At 39.2% G+C, this 16,378-nt stretch overlaps 1 protein-coding gene across 1 annotated transcript in view; it reads left to right on the forward strand.

Moving 5' to 3' along the window:
- map3k5 (mitogen-activated protein kinase kinase kinase 5) overlaps nt 1-11,978 on the forward strand; it is a 175,362-nt gene extending 163,384 nt beyond the window's left edge. Inside the window, exons 24-29 of the mRNA XM_069887224.1 lie at nt 1,912-2,017; nt 3,250-3,505; nt 5,552-5,664; nt 6,181-6,293; nt 8,336-8,412; nt 11,173-11,978. Of these exons, the coding sequence (XP_069743325.1) occupies nt 1,912-2,017; nt 3,250-3,505; nt 5,552-5,664; nt 6,181-6,293; nt 8,336-8,412; nt 11,173-11,257 (750 nt within the window). The 3' untranslated portion in view covers nt 11,258-11,978. The remainder of the gene's footprint in view (nt 1-1,911; nt 2,018-3,249; nt 3,506-5,551; nt 5,665-6,180; nt 6,294-8,335; nt 8,413-11,172) is intronic.
- Nucleotides 11,979-16,378: the final 4,400 nt, after the last annotated feature.

Genomic DNA, 16,378 nt, shown 5'->3' on the forward strand with positions numbered 1-16,378 from the left:
GATTTTCTTTACCTTTCCTCAGTTTGACCCTCTAATGATGCAAAATTGCCGTAGGAAACTACCATGGATGAAAATGGGCGAAATTAAATGCTTGCTCTTAGTATATAGTATATATTTTACCTTTCTATGCATATAAATCTACTGGAGTCAATTTCTTGAAGTTGGCATCGAGGGAGGTTTATACAGAGCTTTTTTTTCTTGTCATAAATGGTCGTGCAGCAGCTGAGGCCCTCGGTAACTGTATGGTAAACTTTGGTGAACCTCTCTGTATTAGGATCTTGTTCCTCGAACTTTGCCATCCCTGTTTCAATGAGACAAAAGGCTTCAGCTAACACTTTTGTCAAAAACCTTTTTGGTTTGGAGTTTTTAGGTCACAATGCTATCATCTGCTGCTCTAGTTCCATGAAGTCTTCATTGGTCAGTTCTTCGGCATGGGAGTTGAGTAACTCTATGGCATCATTTTCATTGATGTCTAACTGCAGTTGATCAGATTTATGCTTTGGAGGTATGGTCACAGGGTAAATAAGAGAAAATTTTAAGCCAAATACAAAGTTACACACCCATTATAGTGTTAATGGCAACATGCGCTGAGCTAAAAAGACAGATGGTGTTCTCCTTCCTTAAGCCAATGAACCACTGAAGCCACACGCAGTCCGTTCATAAGTATGAGTTGTCCGTAAGTCAGGCATTCTTAACCCGGGGACTTATTGTACTTTAAAATTCACACTCACTTCCATTCTGATCATTTCCTCCTATACTGGACCATTAAAATCCCAATGGAAGCTTAAGAATCAATGCCTCATCTCACGACCAGCCATTTTACAGCCTTCTGGACTTGATGGTGAATTCGCAAATAATAGCTTTAACCATCCTCTGGCACCAGTTTTGCCATCCAATCTCTCCACTCAATCACGGACTTCCCTTGTTATTCTCTCTGTTTCTCCCCCTTTTCTCTACAACTTAAGATTTGTGTCACTAACATTTTCCTTCTGTTGACCAAAAGATTAACTATGTTTCAAGCCCACAGACATTGCATGACCTGAGTATTTCTAACACTTTATTTTTTAAAATACTGAAAACTTTGTTGAAAAGCGAAAGAAGCACTTCCTTAAAATATCAACCAGTTCATTGAAAAATCTTCCTTAATGAAAATTGAAAAACAAAAACTGAAAGTCTGATACAAAAATAGAAAATACTGGAAAGGTCAACAACTTGAAACGTTAGTTCTCATTTTCTCAGGTGTTGTATGATCCACTGAAAATTTCCAGCAATTTTGTTTTTATTCAATTGACAGCATCTGCGATTTTTACTGCTTTTTGAAAATAGAAGTGGAACTTTTTTCAAGCTGCATTTCTCCTGATTGTTCATTAATTTACAATAAATGTCATTAAAAATTATTATTATTTAAATAATCAGAAAATGCTGGAATTGCATCCAAAAGAGAATTAACATTAGCATTTTGGAAAACTACTTTCAGGTGAAATGTTTCCATCTCCTTTGCTTCTTTCTGGCACAGGTTTGTGTGCATTTTTCCCTTTTAGTTCAGTGTTAACAAAAAGTTGTTTTGCACGTTCTTACACTTTAAAGAAAATTTCATGCAGCTTTGTAATATTTTGAAAGAAATCTGCCATTCTTGGAATGCTTCCAGACTCACAAGTGTAGTTGACTCCGAAATATCCTTTGGAATGGCCTTGCAAACCATTTATTTTGATGGCATTTAAGGATGGGCAATAAATGCTGCCTTGGCTAGCAATGCTGAGGTCCCCCAAATAAAAAAATGAAACAAAATCTACATACTTTTTACTGCTGTGCTGCGTGGGTTCAATTTAAAAAAAATTATTTTATTCTTTCTGAAGTGATCGAAAAATTTAGAGCAAATATTAACATATTTTCAAAATTTTGTGACACTAGGTAAATAAAGTCTTGAGAACTCACAATATTAAGCCTCACTGGATGTTTGCTTTGGATAACATCATTCGCAAAGCTGTGCAAACAGCTATTACTATTCTTGTACCTGGTGAGTTATTACTGTCCCAGATGTCTGGGCTATTTAAGAATTCTTTCCTTTCTACCTCTATGAATTAAGCTCATTGGTATTTCCACTATCTCTCGATAACAAAGAAACTACAATGAAACTCTTTGTGTCATTTTTTTTAAAGATGCTGGTCATTATGTGGAATTAACTAAATTAATTAAACTGAAATATTGTTTTAACAAAAAGTTATTTTAAAATTTGCACAGGGAAATCCTGCCCATTTTAGCAAGGTAATACCTCATGCAAATCTGTGGAGATCATTTATTGCTCCTGATGTGGTCTCTTCATCGGAGAGATCAAACAAAGATTGGGGAATCGTCTTGTTGAGCACCTCGCTCCATCCATGGCAACAAGTGTACACCTCCTGGTGGCCAGTCACTTGAATTCCACTCCCTATTACCATACTTACCATGGTCTATCCATGGCCTACTTTACTGCAAAGTTGAGACCACACACAGTTAGAAGAACAACACCTTATATTTTTGCCGTAGCAGTGTTCAACCAGAAGAAACCAACATCGACATATCCAATTTCTGGAAAGCTCCCCCCTCCCCCCCTGTTTCTAATGACTTTCTTTGATCCATTTGGCTCATTCTTCCTTCTCTTTTCCCTCCCTGTCTACCTATCCATCGCCGAACCTTCCCTCCTCTTCCTCCTTCTCTTCATTCCATGACCTATTATCATCTTCTATAAAAGAGCATCTTGCTTAGCCATCTACCTCTTTCTCCTGTCACCTCCTAGCTTTTTTCACCACATCTCCCCCCCCCCCACCCCATTCTACTCCCTCATCCCACCAGCTTAGGCTCCACCCCCCCACCCCACCCTTTTATTCTGGCTTCTGCCCTTTTTCTTACCAGTTCTGATGAAGGGTTTGGTCCAAAATATTGAGAGTATATTGCCTTCCATGGATGCTTCCTGACTAGCTGAGTTCCTCCAGCATTTTGTGTATTGCTCCAAAAAAATCCAAGATGGCCTATTATAATTGTCAATCTACAAACTGGAAATATGAATATTATACTTTAAAACCATGCAGCATTCACATAAAATTCTCCATATTTATTTTGTCTTGCATAAAGGAGCTATGGAGTTTTGATTGGAACTAAGTAGTCTGGAAGCACAATTCAGTGACTTCAAAGTATAACTTCAGCCTGTTAACTGACTGAAAATTGAATGATAATCTGTTTATGTAGTATGTTGTTTTTATCCTCTTGCAGAACTGAGACCACATTTCAGCCTTGCATCTGGAAGTGACGCTGCAGACCAAGAAGAAGCAGGTGTTGAAGATGACGATGATGATGAAAATCACCATGAGCCACCTTGCTGTGAAATTCAACAGCCGAATGCTGTGAATGAAGACCGAATACCAACTTCGGGTGTGAGCACCCTTAGTTCAACGATGTCGCATGACTCTCAGTATATACACAGATCTTTGACTGTGCAATTGGGGAGACTTAAATTAGAAAGCAGCAGGTAAATCATTTTAGTTCAAATAGTTTAAGAAGCAGGTCATTTAGATTGATTTTTATGTATTTATATACCAGATAAAACAAAAATAATTAGATCTTTTACTGAATCAGGTACAATCGATGGAGAGAGCAGAGTTAATGTTTCAAGATTCCTTTATTGTCATGTGATAGTACAGAACATGTAAGATTACATAAAATTGCCATCTGCCTGCTGTAATGCAGATAAAGAGTCACCATTAGTGTTGCCTGGCACCCTAACAGTAAGAGAGAGGGAGAGAAACAGTCCCTTCAGTCACTGATTGTCTGTGGATTCTCTTACAGCACTCTTGCAGCCACATAGACTCCTGTTTGAACCATCGGCAACCCAAGGTGTAGATCCAAACCCCAGATATGATCAGGAAGCCTTCAGCACCCCAAGCCCTTTGGGAGCCTTTCTTGTCCTCAGCACCTTCTCAAATCTTGGCTCCGATCCCTGGTTCCCATGAGCCAGCCTCCATCGGTCCATAGCCCGTGCGGGTGCCTCAGCCGCGGATCCCCTCATTGATTTGTTGCCATGGTCACCGTCCGGTAGGGTTGTCTCCTCCGCTTCTCCCTCTCAACTAGATAAATTCTGGCTATTTCTGGTGCCCTGTACAAATCTGTTGCTTCCCTGTAGTCTGCAACCCAAGCACAGACACCACCATCTTGGGCACAGACCTTTGCAGTTGTAGCATTTACTTACAACACCATTGGCTCCTTAAGCAGACCATTTAAAGCCTGTACAAATCCACTGGCATTAGAAGAGCTGTGCCTCCACTCTCCCCAGATATGCAACAACAGCTTAGGCAGCACTGCCATTTTTTTTTTCCAGGTCAGTGACTTTTCATTACTGTATTTATATTTTAAATTACAGGATCAATTGAACTATCTTCATTTATACACGAATCAAACACTCATTACTGATTGTTGCAATATTTCCACAATTGTGATGTAAAATATTGCTGTGCAATAGCAAACTTATGTTGTGTAGCTTACTTGGAATGACAACAACACAGTGATGTGGGGATTACAAATTAACACTGTCATTGGAGAGAAGCACGATCAGATTACTGGGCAAGGAAATTATCTGGCTTAATTCACAACCATGCAAATTTCTGTATTAATTTGAATAACTGGAAACCTCTATTTCATTGGAAGTTGGTCGATTTATCAGAGAATATATAATGGCACAAGATGTCACTTGTCCAATTGGACAATTGATTTATTGAACTCTATCTTCTCCACCCCCCCCCCCCCCCCACCAAGCCTAATATTGTTTGGTTCAAAAAGCATTTGTCCAATTCTCTTTTGAACATTTCTGTTAAACTTAAATCCCACCATCCTCTTTAGCAATACATTCCAGATTGTAACAGCTCAACATGGAAACAGAGTCTTCCTCATTCTACTTCTGGCTCTGACAGTTAGGTTTCAACACTGATTTTTGACTCTTCTATTATCAATTATTAGAAACAATTTCTCTTTAATTGGTAAAAGCTTTCAAAGTATATATTACCCATCTGGAAGGGTCATCTTCAATTTTTAAATCTGGCTCCCTTCAGAAATTGTTATTATTGTTTGTCTGGGGTGTGGTTGTAATAATATGTTTGGAATGAGTGAGAAATCCATCATAATTAGTTTTAATTTAACTCCAAGTTAATGATATGATGTAATTGTAAGAACTCTTATTTATGTGAGGCAATAATAGGATTAGACCTATAACAGGACATGGAGCAGAACTGTAATAACTTTTAAAGGAATATGCTCTGTATATGGTTTATCCCAAATATGTATTCTTGCAGTGGGTAATAGATAATATATATTTTTTCACTAAAAGAATAACTTCAGTTCATTTTAACAAAACAGTCCTGCACTAAGATAAAATATGTACCTGTTGCACGTGTGCTTTTTAAAATGTTGTGATCGAATCGGCAAACTAGTGGAAAAATTGAGTTACATCTGGGATCTGAAATTATGATTATTTGGAACAGCATTTTACCAAGCATTGCTGATGTTTCTACATTAATTTATGTAGACTTTTAGAAGAACTTATTCAGAAAGAAAAGGACTATCAGATTCTTCTTCATCAAGCTATTGAAGATAAGGAACAGGAAATCAAATTGCTCAAATTAAGGTCACAACCAATAGGTAATCCTTGAATAAAATGATCTTGCCCAAACCCATTATTTTGATTACATGTTCTTTTTATGTGCATGCTATTTACGCCACCACGTTTTTGATTGTTGGTTTCAATATGGTTACGAAAAGGACAATCGAAATATATTCGGCCCTCAAGTAAAGAAACAGGGATCTAAAGTCTGTTTAGCCTTCCTGTCTCTTGACCTAAAAGGTGCTGTGCCAGATTATCTGAATGTGTCACACCTGGTCAACTTGGGATTCATCGACCTATGTTCTCTCTAATAAGCGTACGCAAAATATTGAAGCAGTTTTTAAGTTTAATGTAGAACAGGAGGGTGTGTACACTGTTAGATCATCTTCACACATCTCTTCTGAGCTTCTCTATTTGACTAAATTACATTCAAAGACATTTCAGTTTAGCAAATAAAAATGGATAGATGTGGCATTGTACCTTTAATATTTCAATGTTTTTGCCTTTCATAATGTACCTCTTTTGACCATTCAAATTCTTCTTTACTTTCATAGACTTACCTAGTCTGTCTGTATGTCACTACGATTCTTCCTCAGTAAATACTGCAGACCCTGAACTTATTAGTTGGTTGAAAGATCATGGAGCAGATGAAGATACAATAGATAAGGTAAGTAAGGTTTTCAAGTCAACAATTTATGAAATAGATAATTCATCTGAATGGAACGTCTTTTTAACAGTGCAAATCTTGATACATGAAAGATGATAACAAAGGAAACAGTAGGACTCATTACAGAGTAAATAAAGGTTCGACGATTCTATAAAATTATCTTTATGTAGGGGCAGAAGTCACGTGTATTCCAAATGAATACTTCACATCAATCTTCACAGAAAATGAGGAGGACATTGGCACAGAAACAAAGAATAGTTTCAGCAATGGAGTCCATTTTACCCATCTGGTCTTCACAAGTTAAACAGGAAACTCTACTACAGACACTATGATTGTAGTGCAATACATAAAAGTAATGGTGAGAAATTCAGCAGGTCACACATCCATCAGAAATAATGACACCCTTTACCTCCGATAGATGATGCATAGCCGGCTGAGTTTCTCCAGTACTTTTGTGTTTCTGCGCAAGGTCACCACTGGATCTATTTTTTAATTCCAACCACCAGTCCTTACTCTATAGTTTTGTATTCTTTCACCACCACATATTTATACAATTCTCTCTTGAAGGCAACAGTAGAATCTGCTGCCACTGTACTTGCAGCCAGATTCCAATCATATGCCAAATAAAGAAGTCTTTACACATGCTACTTTCAGTTCCCTTCCCCTTTATTTTATAACTGTGACCTCTAGTCCTCAAATCCTTCACTAAAGGGAACAGCCTCCAAGCTTCCACTCAATCCAGGTCCCTTATCGTTTTGGAGCGGACCGAGCGACCACACATTTAGAAGGGCTAAATGACTGTTTCAGTCATCCGACACAAGATGGTGTGGGCCCCCCTTCTCTTCCAAGGAGAAGCCCACGGTTGGCAACACGTGTTGCCCAGGAGGTAGCACCGCTTCAGTGTTGCGTGCTGCTGGACAGGGAGTAAAGCTGCAACATGCTGACATCACTTCATAAGGTCAGCACACCCCTCACAGGAAGTGGCCAGCCTCCTTGAGCAATACAAGGAATTCAAAATATAGTTCAGTTACTGGTTCAACTCGTGCTGTATGGACATCTCTCATTTCGGTAGCACTGCCATTAACAGACGCTACAGTGGTGACCCCGACTGTTCCAATGTCTTTGGAACCCACCTTGAATGCAACAAAATGCAGGATGCTACTCCTGGTACAGTTGCAATGGCTATGACCAACGCTGTGGATGTGCATTTGCTATCCTTCTGGGCAAATCAGCCTGGGAATTGGTTGCAACTGGCCGAGTCACTGTTCCAGATCACAGGCATTGTCTCGGAAGATACCAAGTTCTGGCACATTGTCAGTGCTCTGGACTTCGCTACTGCAGCAAAAGTATGCTCCTTCATGGAAAATCCTCTGATAGGGCAGGAGTATGAACAATTCTGGCATTTCCTCCTCAGTTCCCTGGAACTCAGCTGGCATAAGCGTGACATCCACATCCTGGGCGATAGGAACCCCTTCGAGCTCATGCATGAAATGGTGGCCTTAGAGGATGAATACACTGTTTCTTGTTCGAGGCCTTGTTCCTCTCCAAGCTACCGGAGCATGTTTACTTGGCAATATCCGACATGAATTTCAGCGCCTCACACCCAGTAGCCAAAGAAGCAGACAGACTTTTTGCACCCCGCCACAGAGCTTCATACACCTGCAAATGATCTAGGCTGTCAGTGCTGCCAGTTCAGCCCCCGCTGGACCCTGCAGCAATAGCCAAGGCCTAGCAGCAAAATAACGAGTGCTCAGACAGAGCGATTACTGTTTCTACCACCGTAGATGGTATAATAAAGCCGTAACAAATGCAGTGTATTTTTAATTCAAAAATAATGTTCAGTGAGATGTTACCTTTTTCAATCTTTTTAACATATGCAAAATACATAGGAAAATATCGTAATAATAATAAAATAAATTAATATCAAGTTACAAATATCAAGATACATATGAATCCATGCTATTAAATGGAAAAAAAAGTAAAAGGGAAAAAAACAAGTATTCCTAAACCAGTCTTTTTTTTAAATTTCTTACCTCATTCAGTTTGTGGCAGATGATTACAATCTGACAGATGTTCTCAACTACATGACAAGAGAAGATCTGAAATGCTTGAGGTTAAGGTAATTGATTTGTTTATTCATGTCTCTCTTTAATGATTGGGGTGCAATGAGGTCAAAGAGGTAAGGGAAGGAATATTGATATTTAATGTAGTCTGTTTTGGATTCCTATTATTGGAAAGCTTAAAATTAATTCTAATATTCCCATAGCAGGTGGTCACTTAACATATTCTTAACAGATTTCTCACTTTAATGTTTACATTATCATTCCGTTATCATGAAAATAATTTTATTATAGATTTTTTTTTAAGTATTAAACCAAGGATTCTTAATGAAGGGCTCAGACCTGAAATATTGGTTTTTTTTTACTTTCTATTCTAAGTCATTTATTATTGCTTGGAAATTGGGTCACATATCAATTAAATAAATGTCACCCCATGATCTAAAAGGAATTTTACCTCAAGTGAGCCATGTCAGTGGTTATTTCCACATGAAATTGCACTCTTCACAAAATTGGAGTTGATATTTCAATTTATCATCTACATTAGCATCCTGAGATTTTTGCAGTCAAACACATGACTATTGACGACTGTCTATTGTTTTCTCATCAATTCATACTGCTATTAATTCCATGCATAAATCACGGCTCCAAGATGATGGGCAGCATTGGACAGATGGTGGGGGTTGCCTTTTAAGCAAGGGATATCAAGATATGTGTGTGTGCATGTGAGTGTGAGAGAGAGAGAGAAAGAAGACACACACATGTAGTGTAGTCAAGTTAAGCTCTGAGTTTTATAAGGGCTTGCACTTTTCCCACCATGGCCGCCCTTGGCTGACATCACAACATGTTAAAGAAAAGCGGGTTTCCCACACGCGAATACTTTCCTACATAACAATGCCTTTCTTCCCCGCAAGCTGTCCCCGTCTGTTGGCTGCACAGCAAGGCCATTTTGGGGTCGCTGGCCTTTAAGCTGCCCTTGTCTTTCACCTGCCGGTTCGCTTGTTGAAGCTAGTGCTGCTGCATGGGCTGCTGGTTTTTGATTGCACTCACCACCCGGAGTGCTGGCTTGATCGCTGCTGCAGCAGGCCGCAAAACACATATATATATATATATATATATATATACACACACACACACACACACACATTGTATATGCGTATGTATGTATATAAAAATATAAACAGTCCACCAAGTTGAAGAGAGAATCTTCAGCTAGGAATGTCCTTCACATTGAAAGTAAAACTCATCTATTGGCAGAACATCATGAAAGCTATGGCATTTCAAGAATTATTTCACAATCACTTCACATTCATTTGCTGCACTGCAGTGAGTTGATCCCTTGACTTGGAAGGCATCCCTCACCGCTTAGCAGTAATCACAGTCAATCTCCCACATTGTTAACCTGAAATGCATGACATTATAAGCTATAATAGGAGCGGCATCACAAGGGTGCTGCGATGTCAACAGCTGCCTGATCACTCTGACTTCTCTCTGCACACTGAAATATGTTGCTATTGTCTTGAAAGTAATTTATAATATAATGACTTCAAATAATCTACAGGTAAATCTCATTATTTTCTGCTTGGCATGTGAAATCCTGTTTCCCTGTTGACCACCCTGGTATTTCATCATGGTGCCCCCACTACAGCTGCAGCCTGGTTGTTAGGATGCAGTTCACATTCCTTTTAAGTCAATGCTGATGCCATCTATAACATTTAGAAGCTTTTTTCCTGGATACAAGTTTCAGACACTTAGGGGTGGTGGCTATGGGTCACAAGCGAGTCCCAGGCCAGATGGGCAATGGTAGGTGATGAATTCCTGACGCTCTGAGGAGACACAAGGAACTGGGTAGAGAGTGCAGTGATCAACTAATACATAAACTCAAACTATAATTCTCAACCTTCCATTTACAGGCCCCAAAACACAGGTATTTGTTTAAGACGGATGTTGATCATATTGGGAAATGCCTGCAGAATTTTCCATGTGAAATGACCACAAAACAGTTGGAATCATGTTTCCCTTAGGATAAAGTTGTTGTTCGATTGCATGATGCTGAAATAAATGCAACACAACACATTCCGAATTCTAGGCCATCATTACCACCATGTTGCACCTCCATCCCTTTCACTTCCTTTGAATCCCTTTCAACTAAATACCTGAAAATCCAAAAAATGCAGATGTTGAAATCTGAAATGATGACAGATAATGCTGGAAATGCTCAGGAGGTCAGGCAGCACTTCTGAAAGTAAACAGATAGTTAACATTTTCAGATCAAAGTCCTTTTTATCAGATTAGGAGAGATTAAATTCTTGATATTTCAAAAGCATTTGAAATGTTCTGTTCAAACACATTACATTTCATACATTGTGTTTCATTGTTTTTATTGATCTAACTGAGAATTTCAACCCTGGAAGGAAAAAAGAAAATCCACAGAGGGGAACTGATTCTATATTTCTATGAGTTGCTCCTCTCAACTCTAACATTGTCATTATTAGTTCCTTATTCAGTCTTCTAAATGAGCATAATGTGAGTGAGACAACATTCAGTTCTATCTTTTTTCTAACTGAAAATTTCTACTGTAACATTAGCTTGTGTAATGTCTTTTTGAAAGTCTTTATAATTCTGAATCAGTAAGGATAAGAGCAGGAGACTGACTTCTAATATTTAGTAACTCTTACAAGGACATGTAAATCTTAAGATGCAATATTTTGTTGTATTCTCTCTTATTCATTGGTTATTCTCTCTGTAACATATACTATATAGCTTGAATTGGATGTCCTTAATTTTCTGATTGATCTTGATTTTTATTTTCCCTTCTCCAGGGGTGGAATGCTTTGCAAATTGTGGAAAGCAATCGTTGAGAGCAGAAAAATAAATGGATCTACTTCCCCACTAGGTCACATTTAAAGAGCCTGTAATGGGCACACAAAAGCTTATTTTCATGAGATACTGGCACTTTAAAATAAATTTGACAACAATAATTTTTTTTAATGAGTCTGCTTCAATAAGTACTATTACTTGAAACACTGATAAATATACATATGTTGCAAACAGCTGTGCAACTTAGATGGCTGTTTTTTATTCAAAATTTACAATATTCGATGAAGCAATTAAATTGGTATTTTAAGAAGAAAATTTACAAAATTCATCAATATTCATGAGTGGAGACCCTTGTCACAGAGAACTTACATTGGATATTTTTAAGTAGCCTATACATGAGTTGCCATCCCTTGAATAAAAGAAATGCAGACATTTCAGAACTACAAAGTATGTACTCTCCCAGTGGATGGGGCTCTATGCTGAGAGCACAAAATCCAATGCCATTTCGGATTCTATTTTGACTTTACCTTGGAAAACAGTTGTGCACTAAATTCTATTTTTTTTTTAAATTTTGTGTTCTTATTGGATGGCATTTTGCTGAACTACTGTTGATGTACGTTGCACAGAACTGCACATATAACTTTTTTTTACAATACTGTATCTGGAATGTAACCCACTGTCTTAATTATTCTAAACAGTTTTTTGCGGTTGAACAATCCACGTGACTGTAGTAAATTTTGTAAATGTACAAAGGTTATATGTAATTGCTCCAGTTTCTGTAATGTAAATTAAATAGCTTTATATTGTATCAATGCAGTTCTGTTTCCTTTGAATGGATATTGAAACATTTAGATCATTATATTATGATTCACTGTTTATTGCTAGTCTTTGTGCTACAAATGGCTTGTTCTAAAGCTAGAAAAATCTTTGATAGTCACTTTTAGAAATAAATTAAAGAAAATTACAAACATATTTGGGTATGTTCTTGTTGAGAAGAATTGTCGAATTACAGAATGGTAAAAGCACAGAAAGACCTCATTTGGCCTTTTGAGTCTCTACCGTTCAATGACAGAGCAATTCAGCTATCCCACTCTATTACCCTCTCCTTTCCATTCACAAGTTTATAGAGCTCCCTCCAGAATGCTAAACTTGAATCTGCTTCCACCGCTACTGGTGGTAGTACATCCCAGATCCCAACCACTAACTGTACAGTTATAACAATATTTCCTCATTTCCCTTCAGGTGGTTTTGTCAATCATCTTCATCCAATATCCTCAAATTATTGAGTCCTTTGGCAATCAACTCAGTGTATACCTTACATGATTTTAAATATTTCGATCAGATATCCCCACAACTTGCTCTGTTCGGAGCAGAAAAAAAACCATTTTCTCTTCATTCTGTCCACATTACCAAACTCCTTCCTCCTTTGGATATTTTGGCAAATGTCTTCTGCATTCTCTCCAAATTGATCATATCTTTGCTTAAAGAAAGAGACCCAAAGCAGGACACAACATTTCAATAATCCATAAACCAATGATTAATAAAGGTTCATCAGGACTACCTTACTCCTGTATTTGTTTTTTTTATTTATAGATCTATATCCTTTCTACATTTTAATAACTTTCTCACCCTGCTTTGCCACTTCCAAATATATTGTACATTTTCTACTCCTCAGATACCATTTTTTAAAAAACAATACAAGTTTAAGAATTTGTTTGATTCAGATGTTTGATTGTTGAGACAGCTTAAAATTGAGATATCATGGGCCATCACTTATCCAATTTTTCCTATTCTTGTATGCCTTTTTTGCGCCCTTATTCATATAATTTTTTTCTCATTCTTCCTAACAAAATGTTACATTTCATATTTCTTATCACTATTTAATCTGCCATCTATTGCTGCCCACTCTAAAAGCCTTTCTATATTTCCTTGGCTTATTATTATATTTCTCATATTTCACATGCTTTAAAGATTTGTGTCATCTGTAGAATTGGAATTTGTGTTATGTACACTTAAGTCTGAACAAGTAATATCAATTAAAAGCAGTTGTCTTGGTACTGATCTTTAGGGAACTCCACTGTACACATCATTCCACTCTGAAAACAACCTTTCACTGCTAATATCTATTTTCTGTTATTTATACAATTTTCTAACTATGTTGCACAGCCCATTTTATTCTCTCTAATCTTGATCACATTTTATGTAGCATCCTACCAAAAATCTTTTGTAAGTCTATATCTTCTTTTTTCTTTGGCTTGGCTTCGCGGATGAAGATTTATGGAGGGATATGTCCACGTCTGCTGCAGGCTCGTTGGTGACTGACAAGTCCGATGCGGGACAGGCAGGCACGGTTGCAGTGGTTGCAAGGGAAAATTGGTTGGTTGAGGTTGTGTGTTGGGTTTTTCCTCCTTTGTCTTTTGTCAGTGAGGTGGGCTCTGCGGTCTTCTTCAAAGGAGGTTGCTGCCCGCCGAACAAGATGCACAGTTGGAGGCAATATCAGCCCACTGGCGGTGGCCAATGTGGCAGGCACCAAGACATTTCTTTAAGCAGTCCTTGTACCTCTTCTTTGATGCACCTCTGTCTCGGTGGCCAGTGGAGAGCTTGCCATATAACACGATCTTGGAAAGGCGATGGTCCTCCATTCTGGAGACGTGACCCACCCAGCGCAGTTGGGTCTTCAGCAGCATGGATTTGATGCTGTCGGCCTCTGCCATCTCGAGTACTTCGATGTTGGTGATGAAGTCATTCCAATGAATGTTGAGGATGGAGCGGAGACAGCGCTGATGGAAGCTATATATAACTTCACAAACTACCATTCCCTCTCCTTAACTTTATCAAAAAGTCTACCAAGTTATTAAAACATATTTGGCCTTAAACAAATCCATGTAGGCTTTCTTTAATTGCTGCACACTTGTCTGAATGAAAGCTGATTATGTTCACGCTTATTAATTCTAGAACAGTGGTTCTCAACCTTTTTTCCCACTCACATACCTTTTTAAGTAATCCCTATATCATCAGTACTCTGTGATTAGTAAGGGATTCCTTAAGGTGGTATGTGAGTGGGAAGAGAAGGTTGAGAACCACTGCTCTAGACCCAAAGATTACAGAAATATTTTGCTTGAGGAAAATTGTCATTGGCACATTTTCTTTGGAGTTATGAAACAGTGCACATAACGAGTCAATTAGGTACAATTAAAACAGTGGTTTTCAAACTTTTTCTTTCCATCCACATCTTCTTTGGCTTGGCTTCGCAGATGAAGATTTATGAAGGGGTAATGTTCACATCAGCTGTAGGCTCGTTTGTGGCTGACAAGTCCGATGCAGGACAGGCAGACACAGTTGCAGCGGTTGCAAGGGAAAATTGGTTGGTTGGGGTTGGGTTTTTCCTCCTTTGTCTTTTGTCAGTGAGGTGGGCTCTGCGGTCTTCTTCAAAGGAGGTTGCTGCCCGCCGAACTGTGAGGCGTCAAGATGCACGGTTTGAGGCGATATCAGCATACTGGCTGTGGTCAATGTGGCAGGCACCAAGAGATTTCTTTAGGCGGTCCTTGTACCTCTTCTTTGGTGCACCTCTGTCTCAGTGGCCAGTGGAGAGCTCGCCATATAACACAATCTTGGGAAGGCGATGGTCCTCCATTCTGGAGACGTGACCTACCCAGCGCAGTTGGATCTTCAGCAGCGTGGATTCGATGCTGTCGGCCTCTGCCACCTCGAGTACTTCGATGTTGGTGATGAAGTCGCTCCAATGAATGTTGAGGATGGAGCGGAGACAACGTTGGTGGAAGCATTCTAGGAGCTGTAGGTGATGCCGGTAGAGGACCCATGATTCGGAGCCGAACAGGAGTGTGGGTATGACAACGGCTCTGTATACGCTAATCTTTGTGAGGTTTTTCAGTTGGTTGTTTTTCCAGACTCTTTTGTGTAGTCTTCCAAAGGCGCTATTTGCCTTGGCGAGTCTGTTGTCTATCTCATTGTCGATCCTTGAAATGGTGCACATACCACTTGAAGTAATCCCTTCCTAATCACAGAGCACCTATGGCATAGTGAATAATTTAAGTGGTATGTGAGTGGAAAGAAAAAAGTTGAGAACTATTGCTCTAGAACTTTCCCTACCATAGATGTTGCACAGATTGGCTGGTAGTTACAGGGTTTATCTCTGCAGCACATTTTAAACAAGGCTGTAACATTTGTAATTTTCTATTCCACAGATACTAACACTAAATCTTTTTTTTTCCAAAAACAAGAAATGTAGGAATTTGAAGTTCAGATGTGTGATTGTTATGATAGATCAAAACTGAAAATCCATGAGATATCATGGGCTATCCGTAGTAGGAGAATTACTGAAACATCATCACCCAGCTTGTTTTTCACTCAATTATTACTATAAATGTGAGGGATGAACTTGGTTCAATCAGGTATAAAAATATGCATCTTCAGCAATAGGGACCGTGTTAGGGAACTAGAACTGCAGCTCAATGACCTCAGGCTGGTTAGGGAAACAGAGGAAGTCATAGACAGGAGTTACAGCCAGGTGGTCACGCCAGGGCCATGGGAGGAGGAAAGGTGGGTAACAGTTAGGAGAGGGACAGAAAAACGTAAGGTGCCAGAGAGGAGCCCTATGACTGTAACCCTCAGCAATAAGTACGCCTCTTTGAGTACTGTTGAGGAGGACATCAAAGTTGGGGGAGCAGCAGTGGCTGTGCCTCTGGCACGGGGTCAGCCCCTGTAGCTCAGAAAGGTAGGGAAAGGAAGAGGAGGGCAATAGTGGTAGGGGACTCCATAGTTAAGAGGACAGATAGGGGATTCTGTGGACGCAGCAAGGAGAACCGGATGGTGGTTTGCCTCCCTGGTGCCAGGGTCCGGGATGTTGCTGCTCGTGTCCTGGATATCCTAAAGTGGGAGGGACAGGAGCCAGAGGTCGTGGTACATGTAGGTACCAATGACATAGGGAGGAATAGAGAAGAGGTCCTAAAAAGTGAGTACAGGCAGTTAGGTAGGGAGTTAAAAAGAAGGACCGCAAAGGGGGTAATCTCTGGATTACTCCCTTTGCCATGTGACAGTGAGAATAGAAATAGAATGAGGTGGAAGATTAACACGTGGCTGAAGGGGTGGAGTAAGTGGCAGGGTTTCAAGTTTCTAGATCACTGGGACCTTTTTTGGGGAAGATGTGACCTGTACAGTAAGGACGGGTTACACTTAAATCCCAGGGGG

This window comes from Narcine bancroftii, chromosome 6, assembly GCF_036971445.1.
Source record: "Narcine bancroftii isolate sNarBan1 chromosome 6, sNarBan1.hap1, whole genome shotgun sequence".
Lineage (NCBI taxonomy): Eukaryota > Metazoa > Chordata > Chondrichthyes > Torpediniformes > Narcinidae > Narcine > Narcine bancroftii.